At 33.8% G+C, this 12,040-nt stretch overlaps 1 protein-coding gene across 1 annotated transcript in view; it reads left to right on the top strand.

Moving 5' to 3' along the window:
• The window catches only part of LOC106464580 (SCY1-like protein 2), a 158,537-nt gene that overhangs the window by 99,017 nt on the left and 47,480 nt on the right, over positions 1 to 12,040 (top strand). Inside the window, exons 3-4 of the mRNA XM_022392765.1 lie at positions 2,860 to 3,020; positions 5,943 to 6,090. Coding sequence (XP_022248473.1) covers positions 2,860 to 3,020; positions 5,943 to 6,090 — 309 coding nt within the window. The remainder of the gene's footprint in view (positions 1 to 2,859; positions 3,021 to 5,942; positions 6,091 to 12,040) is intronic.

The raw sequence follows: 12,040 nt of genomic DNA, 5'->3' as shown, positions 1-12,040 counted from the left end.
CTTGGTCTACTCTTTACTTAACGATAGTGAGATTGACCGTCACATTATAACGCCCCCACGGCTGAAAGGGTAAGCATGTTTGGTGTGACGGGGGTTCGAACCCGCGACCCGCAGATTGCGAGTCGAGTACTCTAACCACCTGGCCATGCCGGGCCCTCCCCGTCGGCAATGGATATGGCGAACATAGTATGGATGGAAAACTGTTATTATTCACTCTCCGAATTCTTGAGAATCCCTAAGGTACTAGATAAAGAATGTAGGGTTAAAGATAGAGTAGAACTAATACGACAAGTATGCTTGATTATAATCATTATTCTCCAGCTTATAAAAGGCGTTCACACCATAACAACTGCTGGTGTAACAAGTGATTTATATAAATAGTGTTCCGACCACTGCTGTGTATGTTATGCCCTAGCCGGCCTGTTGAGCTCTGGATTGAGCAAAATGCGCGTCAACAACAAATATGGCGAACATTGTGTAGCTGGAATACTGTGATAAACTTTTCTAATTTTGGAAAATCCCTAAGAGACTAGATGAAGAACGCGTGGTTAATAAATATAATCAACCCTAGAACAAGTCTTATAACAAGTATATACAATTATAATCATGCTTCGCCAACTTGAAAAAAAGCATTCACACCATAAGAATCGTTATTCATGTAAAATAACAAGCTTAACTTATGTTACCTGATAAACATCGTACACTTATTAATTGTGTTATTCGTACGGTTTATTTACTGCAACTATTTTCTCTTGTTACCATATTTATCACTAAGAAATAAAATAAGTATTTTAAGACTGTACACTAAAACTATTCATTAATTAAGAAATATATTAAGACTGTACACTAAAACTATTCATTAATTAGGAAATATATTAAGACTGTACACTAAAACTATTCATTAATTAGGAAATATATTAAGACTGTACACTAATACTATTCATTAATTAGGAAATATATTAAGACTGTACACTAATACTATTCATTAATTAGGAAATATATTAAGACTGTACCCTAATACTATTCATTAATTAGGAAATATATTAAGACTGTACACTAAAACTATTCATTAATTAGGAAATATATACCTTTCCATTATGTTTGAGCTTCATCGTTCTATTCCTTCTGATGGTCATTTTTAAGTGACTACCTTTGGTATTGTCCCCCGGTAAGACAGCGGAAAGTCTAAGGTCCTATACCGCTAAAATCTGAGGATCGATTCCCCGCGGTGGACACAGCAGATAACCTAATGTGGCTTTGCTTTCAAATATATACATTCTACAATAAAGCAGCAACGAAAATTATCTTCCCTTTTCCCTTCTTTGTTGTATCGCTATCATTGAAATAAATCTATGATTCCCATAATTTGTTCATACATTTTTATGTTTGCCTTCCTCCATATTTACTGATAAACTTTTCTGCGGTAAATGTGAACGCTTTATATAATCATGTCATTCTTAAGCATAATTTCTAACGTTATTACATACAAGAATGGGTCGGGTTCTTTAAAACTTCCACATCTCACTGAAAACACGAATTACATAGGCCAGCGAATTTACACTTCATAAAAGTTGTTTTGGTTTTAACAACGGATTTTCCATAATTCATCTACGCAGATTTCGAAAATATTATTCTTTTTTTTTATTCCTATCATGTAAGGATTTTCTACAGATTGGGAAAAAACAAAATCTTACTTAGATCAAATTAATATTTTGTTTACCACAACGAATATTTTATATTATTATGTTTGTTAACAATCTGAAGAAAAGGGAAGAAAATTGATGTCAAACGATTATGCATCCTCATTCATCCTGATTTTGTGTGTGTGTGTGTGTGAATTGTACGTCTTTTAGTCTCAAAACTGCGTGTTGTAGTCATTCTTTTATGTATTGCGTTATGACGTTTTGTGGAAAATCTGCACACGACAGAGAAAAGTGAATATCATTTTCGGATTCAGCATACAGGAATTACCATAGAACACGTAAAAATATCAAGACAACAAAACCATCGCAGGACTGTGTTATTAATTGTGGTCAAGATGTGTAAGTACACTTGTAGTTATGAAATAATAATAATAAGTGGTGATTTATTTGCAAATAAATTATTAATTGCGTTCTTACTCATATGCTAAGACTCCTTCTGACTACCATGCTGCTAGGGTAAAGGTAGAAATTAATATACTTTTACTGAATTAGCAATACCATGTAGCGCAGTTTACTGAATTATCGACACCAAGTAGCGCGGTTTTCTAAATTATCGACCAAGGCACTTTCTTTCCCAAAACTTTTGTTTACTACTCACAAATAGTTCAGTATGCATTTTTAATTAGCATTTATTTCTCAAATAATATTCCATTTCATTTTCATCTCAACTGATTAAAAATAGTTATTTAAAAAAATGTCTATGAGAATGTAAACGGTGGTTTATGTATGGGAAAATGTGTTTCTTCCTTACACTGGAAAGAATTAAGTAGTTGTTAAAGATACATGTCTACAATTAGAAATACTTTAAATGTTTTAAAATTTCATGGTGTTTGATTGTGTGTAATGATAATTTCAGACAAATGTCATGAACCACAACTAAGTTTTTTTGTTATGTTCCGAAACAACCATGATAAAGGATCTCATTATATTCCGTGCACAAGGAAGAGGAAGCGATATAACTCAGGTTCAAGGCATGTTTATTTTTCATGAACGTCGGGCAATCACTATCAAAACTATTGCACTCTTCTCTCTTTGGCTTTATCACAATAACAAATAAATTCATATTCCAAGCAATAAAGACTTATCTCTAGATACTTTGAAAGGTTTCGGAAAATGATGTATTTATCTTGATTTATTTATGTATTTTATTTTTCAGGAAGCCTCAGTTTTTATCTTTGATAAACGTGTTGCGGATAAATTACACAAACCCAAGAGAAAGGAAACCATCACTGAAATTTTGAGATTCAGTGTCAGGCAACTTGACCGATTTAAACATCCAAAACTGCTGACACTTTATCATCCAATTGAAGAGTCCAGGTGAGCGTGATGTTTGAGAGAGTTTAATAGTAACATGAGTCGGATAAACTATTTTGGGTCAAAATGGGCTTATTGTAGGAGTTATTAATCTCAAACTATGATTATTTACTATGTATATATGTATATAAAGATACATATCTCGAAAGAGACATCGTTAATTTTACTTCCAACCAATAAATGTTTCAGGAATAATATTTTAGTTAATGTTTAAATAGTTGTGAGCATACTTGTGCTTGGTAAGCTATTATCTTGAAATTGATTATTTCTTTTTTTTTTCTTGTTGTAATATTCGTGCAAAACCACTCAAGACCAACCTGTCCTAGCCATCTCTAATTTGCAACTTATAGATTCGTGAGTAGACAACACATCAATACCACCCACCTCCTATTTTTGGACTACTCTAATCGAATAGTGGGATATGACAGCAATTATTTTTACATACCCATGACCTCAATGTATGGAGTGTGATTATTTTTCAGGCAACTGAAATTAATGGATATAAAATGGATAGTTCAAATGTCCAGTGACATTAGAAGAAAATGATAAAGAGTTTATAACACTTGGTCGATCGGCGTGAATAAAATACGAAGGAACATGTATATTTTTGAACAAGGAATTACCTGAGACCAAAATACACTTTGTGATAGCTGAAAACTGGCCTTAACAACGCCCTGAATGTCATCTTTGTGGTGTCTTGAGCTGTGAACCTATATTTATATAAGACTTAAAGAATGTATAGAATCGATGCTACTAACTTATTCTGCTGAATTATTCAGAAGACAAGAGTCTAAAACATTTAAAGTAAATATAATAACTGATCTATCATTGGATTCGGACTGGCATAGCCTGGTGATTAGGGCTCTCGATTGGTAAAGTGCTGTTCGTGTGTTCGAATTTCATCACCGAACATGCTCGCTCTTTCAGTCGTGTAGGCGTTATAAATGTGACGGCCAATCAAACTTTTCGTTGTTAAAGAGTAGCTCAAGAGTTGGCGGTTGGTAATGTTGACTAGTTGCCTTGCCCCTGTCTATCACTTTTAAATCAAGGACAGCTAGCGCAGACAGCGCTCGAATAGCAAAATCCAACAAAACAAACAAATCATTCGATTCACCACTGAGTTATACAAGTTTCTGGAAATTCCACATCTCTTCAGTAACGGTTTCAGTGTTGTGAGAGCTGTAAAATGGAAGTATTACATGGAAACCTTAAAATTATCGTATTTAACGAACAATTATCGTACATAGCAAATATCTGGGGAATATGCAAATATAAATGTTTATTTAATCCTTAAGTGAAGTTATATTTATGCTAATAATTTATTTTACTGAACAAATAAATTGTTTAAAATTTAATTCGGCAATATTGAAATAAAAGGCTCAAAATGCCCATTCTCTCTATAAAGAACTATGGAGTGATAGCATTGGGGCGGAGTAAAAAACAAACTGCTTTCTGGGGACTATATAGTGCACACAAAAAATCTCCTCATGATGTAATACTTTGTTCTAAAAAATCTAACAACATATAGATTGTCTCTTTCTTTCAGAATTTCCACGAAAAGATACAAGTCGTCCGGAGTTTTGAGTTAAGAGACTAGAGAACTAATTTGTTGCTAAGCGCAAAGCTATACGATATGCTATCTGTGCTTTGCCCACCACAAGTATTGAAAGTTAAGTTTTACTGTCATAAGCTCTCAGACATATCATTGGGTCACCAAGCGGGAGATTAGAGGGAAGGCTAATTAACAGCATTAACTCCTAACCAATTGTTCCAAGATGCGGAGTGCGTTTTTTGCAGTAATGGGTCACGAACCATTAACTCTTGGATTCATAGTCTTAGTAGTTAACCAGTAGACCGCGCACGGCCCTATAATATAGATTTTTTAACTGACAAAACTTAACACTGATCTATATAACGTTTTATACTAAATATAACATCGTATTTCGACTAGCTTCCCCACTTGACTCCTAGCAATTATGAATACTTGACAAAAATGTAATACATAAAGTTTATCTTAACTGTTCTGATCTTCAACCTTGACTTTTCAAAATTTATTGTTGACAACAGCAATGTCCCTCCCAGCTGGAGAACTACATTTTGTATTTTTTAAAGTAATTTTGGATGTTAATCTACATTGTAATACATACACACCCCGTTGGTTGAGCAGTTCGTCTGAGGGGTTTTATGCGGATCAGGAATTTAGTTGATTTAAACTTGTGCTGATAAAAACTGGACGTGAAGAAATCTGATACAAAATCTTAAACTCAGAAAAAATTAACTTCCATAACATAGTGTTTCAGCCCGAGTGTTTAAGAAACGGTAGTAAAAAGTTAAAATAATTTAAAAAGAAATATCAAAAAGGGAACTGAAAATTTTTGAACAGGAAGGAAATCATACATATATGTTCTTAACTTTTTGTGTGTGTAAATATCAAGTGGTGCCGGACTATTAACGAATTATACCTGCCGATGTTTGGGTCCTCAAGTTTCATTGATTCTTCTTGTTTTTAGCTTTATCAAGCTTTTGATAATTACAAGCAAATATAGATGAGAAGCCAGGAACAATGTGTATGTTTCATGGTACCGTTTTCAACAAGTCAGGAACAATGTGTATGTTTCATAGTACTGTTTTCAACAAGTCAGGAACAATGTGTATGTTTCATGGTACTGTTTTCAACAAGTCAGGAACAATGTGTATGTTTCATAGTACTGTTTTCAACAAGTCAGGAACAATGTGTATGTTTCATGGTACTGTTTTCAACAAGTCAGGAACAATGTGTATGTTTCATGGTACTGTTTTCAACAAGTCAGGAACAATATGTATGTATGTTTCGTGGTACCGTTTTCAACAAGTCAGGAACAATGTGTATGTTTGATGGTGCTGTTTTGAAAAGGTTTCGTTCACCGCTGTTTTGTTTCTTTCCAGTGACACTCTTGCCTTTGCTACAGAACCAGTGTTTGGAAGTCTGGCCAATGTTCTTGGATGCTTAGAAGACAGAATACCGCAAAATCTGCCTATTACTATTAGGGAGTACAGTTTCTTGCCAATAGAGATTAGATACGGTCTTCTACAGGTGTGTGAGACATTTATTTATTTTTTTCTCTGACCATACAGATAAGACCACAATATTAGTGGGGAATGAAAGGTAAAATGTTACATAGCCAGGTGTTTTAATCTGATGAACAAATAACTCGGAAAAATATAGACGAAGTTTGATTACATCTTTCACACAAACAAAAAGTGCGTTGTTTGTTCAAAATAGTAATAACTTCATATAAATTAAAGTAAATGTTAATGATAAAGTTTAAGGCTGTGACACACCTGCGGTCTAAGTTTCAACGATTCCGTCACGAAAGAATATAGTTTATTAAATCACACTAGATTACGTGATCGCATGATGTACGGGAAGTGCAACATTGGCATCAGCCATTTTGAAGTCAAGTTGTTCATTATTTCGTGTCAGTAATAACGATAAAGTTTAGTGAATAACCTCCGATTGTTGAAATATGTGCCCAAATGGCTCATAAAAATAAGTTGAAATAGCTTTATATGAACGATTATTAGCACATTATGCTAATATTATAATAGTAGGCAAACAACGATTTATAAGCATTAGTAAAAAATTCAATAAAATGTTCACTTCTGCTTATAAATCGTTGTTTGCCAACCTATTATTATCTATTATACGTAATTATTCTGCAAAAATACATAATAAGTTTTCATGTTCCAGTGTTAGAGATTGCGTCCCCTTACACTTGATAATAGATGAAATCTTGATTTTAAGGTTAAGATTAAGTCTAGCCAAGCTCGCCACATCTTCACAAAAGCACTGTAACTTTACAAGAAAGCCAATAATTTACGAAATTCATCCACTTGGCTTACGTATAAAGAAATTTCATTCAATGTGTATGAGACGAACCAAACGTTGGACAAACATCACTGCTTTCATACTCTTAGACCTAATTCAAGACAGACCTTTCCACATCACGATTTATACGGAAAGCACAAAATTGGTATCCGCCATTTGGACGTCAAGCCGTTTAAATTGTTTGTGACAACGGTACAATAAAGCTGAGTGAATACATTATGAATCTTCAAAATGGTTAAAGAAAATAGGTTGAGAGAATTTCATATGGATGATTCTGTTATCTTCGATCCACATATTGTTTCACAGGAGGCCTGGACGACTATTCAAGCCAGTGACTTGTCTGATCATGATTCAAAGTCAAAGTCAGAATCTAAATATTGTGATATTATGTACTCATTCCACAAGTACTTTAACTCATGCAATTATGAAATGCTAAAAAAAATGGGGTGGTTATAAATTCTTAGCAGGATAAGGATCAGAAGTAAAACTAAAAGAGATTATAGCAAGTTTGTTTGTAACTGTAAGGTGAGATTTTTGCTGCACGAATTTTTTTCTATTTATTTCGCATACTCCCTATTATAAGCATGAAACTTGGGCTTAACAATATCGACCATTGGTATTATTTATTCATTGTGGTGTTACTTCTATGCTTCTCGTTCTACGACACAGTTGGTGTGTGATTGATCCTGGCCTAATCTAACGACGATACCTATGTAATTGTAATTACATATATCACTCGTTAGTGCCCGTATAAATGATAAGGGGCCCTTATCAAATTTCAATAGTTTCAATAATTACTAAAAGTATGATACCTAAGCAGCACACTTAATGACAAAGTTTGAAAATATACAAATATTACTTCGTAGATTTATTCTGTTTCTTTTCACAACATATGTACTGCAGATACGGGAATACTGTGAAGTTTGCCAGTTTTGCTTCGTAACCGTAGCTATCCATATTAACTTTCTTTTGGGGTCAGCTGGAAATCTGTAAAAGATATACGCAATTCTGAAACCTGTTGTCCCCTCGGTGGACACACCCCGATGTGGCTATGCTATAAGAACCCCATAGTGAGCCCTGTATACTGGTGCAGCCCAAAGCACGACAGTGTAAATGCATTTTCAAGTTTGTTGTTTGGGGGTATTTTTTCGCTGCCGTCCAATAAGGCACATACTAGGAAGAAAACAACAAGATCATGTGGTGCCATGACGTCATTCTGGAAGATATTAATTCTTGTGTAGACACTATGACATTATATAGAGATTACTCATGTGCAGACACCATGACATTATATAGAGGTTACTCATGTGCAGACATTATGTAGAGGTTATTCATGTGTAGACACCATGACATTATGTAGAGGCTACTCATGTGTAGACACCATGACATTATATAGAGGTTACTCATGTGAAGACACCATGACATTATGTAGAGGTTATTCATGTGTAAACACCATGACATTATGTAGAGGTTACTCATGTGTAGACACCATGACATTATATAGAGGTTACTCATGTGCAGACACCATGACATTATGTAGAGGTTAATTCTTGTGTAGACACCATGACATTACGTAGAGGTTAATTCTTGTGTGAACACCATGACATTATGTAGAGGTTACTCATGTGTAGACACCATGACATTATGTAGAAGTTAATTCGTGTGTGGACACCACGACATTATGTAGAAGTCGTAAACAGAAGATCATTTTTAGAATGAATCTCGATACTATAACATATTGAAATAAATATTTATCTTACTATTTCAGCCCAGCGTATTAAAGAATAGAAAGAACTCCTTGATCAATACAGAACCTTCATTTTCAAATATGTCATAGTTGTGTGATTTATTATGTTGTGTAGTGTAACATGTAGAATGACTTTTACTCTAAACAATCCGAAGAAAACGATTATGTGTTGTTGTTTTTTAACTAATATCATATATGCTACATAAAGAAACATCAACCAAGAAGTGATTTAAGAGTGTACTATTTTTTTGTTGGATAAATTAGCAAAGGCTTTCAGGATTACTTTATAAAGAAAACTATTTAAAACCTATCACAGTTCTTGCATTCGCAGTAACACTAAATATAAAATGTTGTCCTACAGATAAGTTTGTTAAAAAAGATCTATGAAACTTAAATTATATCAATAAACAACAAAATAACATAACAATTGTTCACGTAGCACTCAAATCAGTAAGTATTCAGAGGTTTTTAAACAATAAACTAAATCTTGAAAATCAGACTACTATATTCGAATTATTTTCTATCATTTTTTAGCTGTCGTTTCTGTAGTTCCCCAGTGGCTCAAGGGTAAGTTTGGAGAATTATAACGCTAAAAAACCGGGTGCCGATACCCATGTTGGGCAGAACACATTGTGAAGCTTAACAACAAAGCATTCTTTCATATCTGATTTACGTGTTATTACTCTCAAAGTATTGGTATATATTGAATTAACGCTCTTTGAATACTGTATTCTGGGTAAAACACGAAAAAGCGCGGAACAGAAGCATAAATTATTTAAATGTAGTGATTTACTTTTAATTTAGTAGAAACAAAAACACTTAATTAAATGTACTGACATTTGTACATAGTGTGTACAAGTAAACGGTAGATACTTGCCAAGTTTCACAAATTGGTGTTGACAATATTTGAGCTTGATTGTACGATTATTTTTACTTTGACTGTACTTTGCTGAAATCATTAAGTTAGTTTTCAATGGCAGCAAATAGGAAGACAATCTAGTTTAAATTAGACTATTTAGTATAATTATTCTTAAAATGTGCGTAATAAGTTCAAGGCATACTCAATCTTCAATTCAATAACTAAAAATGAATATTTTTGTTTAGTTAAAGTATTATCAAAATATAACTATCTTGTCTAAATATTTTCGCTTACGACATTTGAACACTTTAATATCTTTTTTTATAACGCCACATCAGTAAAAGATACATGAACCTCAGAGACGGGCATGGCTTAATGGTTATCTTGTTGGCCTATTAATCAACAGTACACAGTTCGCACTTTGGGGCCGTGGGTGCGTTATAACAGTGAAGGCAATATTCAATTATCATACCTATGAGTTGGTAGTGGGTTATGTTGAGTAGCTGATCTGCCTCTAGTAAAAATCTACTAGTTAAAAATAACGGACGGCTAGCGCAGACAGCTCTTGTGAGCTTTGTACTAGCACATGAAACAAAAATACACAAACCTTAGGTCAAAAATTTCACAAAAATATTTTTTCGTAAAATTGAATTTATATGAATTACAACATTTAATTTTGGAATACAGTTTTTCATATGCATGAAATCTCTTTGTTCAAAACAAAAATCATCGACATGTTTGGGGGTTAGCGAAAAAATCTTAAATTAAAAAGGGTCTTCGGGGTTACTAAAGTTTGAGAAACGCAGCCCTAGACTAATCATGTAATTAGTGATTTATTGGCCATTAGTTACAATAGCAAGTGCAATAATGTAGAGAATATTTAAGCAAAAGATAATGATAATCAAACAATGCTGTACAACAATATATGAACGCAGTTTTGCATGACTTTATCTTTTCCTTTGTTGATCACACCTACAACCCAATAACGATCGTTGAAAAAATTTCTAGGGAAGTTGAAAACTTAAAGTTATTGGTCTGAACGCCAAAATCTCGCGAAACATTGAAAAAAAACTCCTATCATTTCTGGTAAATATAATGTAAACTGCAGATGTTTTTCCCACATTTTTTTCTTTAATTCAGCATTTCATATTCTAAAGAATAAAAGTGTAAAGAACAGACGAGTTATGGTATTGAACGGATGGACTCTAGAACAGTAAGTTGGGAGACAGAAATATCTCAAATGTTATTTTTTGAGCACCTCTGATTTCGTAATGAAAATATACAAATGTACAGGAATTTGGAGAAAAAATCATCTGCAGTTTACGGGATGTTTTCATAAATATAACTTGAAAATACTTTAATGTAAACCAAAGAAATTAAAGTAATGAAAATCATTTTTGTTATTTCTAAAAATATATTAAGAGCTTTGGCGTTTGTTTGTTCGTTTGTTTTTGAGTCAAACGCTACACAATAGGCTGTCTGTGTTGTGCCTACCACGAGTATCAAAACTCGGTTTTTAGGAACTTTCAGACTGAGCCACTGAGGAGCTTGTTTCGAGCTAAAATAACTCTTTTTAAACGAACTCCAAAACACAGCAATTGTTTTGGATTTATTGCTTTAGTGTTTGAAGTATTAATTAAGACAAAGCAATAGATATGAAACTAAAAGTGTGTAAGAGATAGGAATAATAGAAGTCAGTACTTGCGTTAGTATGTAAGAGATAGGAATATTAGAAGTCAGTACTTACATTAATATGTAAGAGACAGAAATAATAGAAGTCAGTACTTGTGTTAATATTAGGTCGTCAAGAAATTAATGTCGCGTTTTGGAACACTTTCATTAACCACCTTTCAAAAGACATCAGGTATAATAGTTAAACGAACCACCTAAACGTCACGTTAGCGTAGCCTATATAATGAGTAAATTTTGGTATACTCTAATCCCTTATAGTGATGGCATGTAATGCTGTTTGAATACAAGAAGGGAAATAACACCTCTGCAGCCACAAAGAATATCAAAGAAGTTTATGGAAATGTTTTGAAAGTTCCTAAGGATCGATGATGGTTCAGCAAATTTCGTTCAGGTGACTTTAGCTTTAAAAACTGTGAAGGCAGGGGCCGACATATTGGAATTGATATTGATGCTCTGAAGATGCTTGTTGAGTCTAACCCAAGGCAACACACTCGTGAAATGGCCCTGAAGTTGCAAGTCTCTCATGAAACAATACGTAAACATCGAAGGAATATGGGAAAACTCCATAAAGAAGGTGTTTGGGTGCCTCAAGAATTCTCTGATGATCATCATTTCCAACGTGTGAACGTTGTTTCATCTCTTCTGGCGCGTGATGCGAATATACCGTTTTTTGGACAGAATTGTCACCGGTGATGAAAAATGAATTCTCTATGCGAATGTTAAAAGCGAAAAACAGTGGCTCAGTTCTAGACAAAAGTCACTTCCGACCCCAAAACCTGGACTTCATCCACAGAAAGTGATGCTTTGCATTTGGTGGGACATCAAAGGAGTAATTCATTTCGAACACCTAAATCCAC

Source organism: Limulus polyphemus, unplaced genomic scaffold, assembly GCF_000517525.1.
Source record: "Limulus polyphemus unplaced genomic scaffold, Limulus_polyphemus-2.1.2 Scaffold61, whole genome shotgun sequence".
Lineage (NCBI taxonomy): Eukaryota > Metazoa > Arthropoda > Merostomata > Xiphosura > Limulidae > Limulus > Limulus polyphemus.
This window is presented reverse-complemented; position numbering and strand designations above follow the sequence as displayed.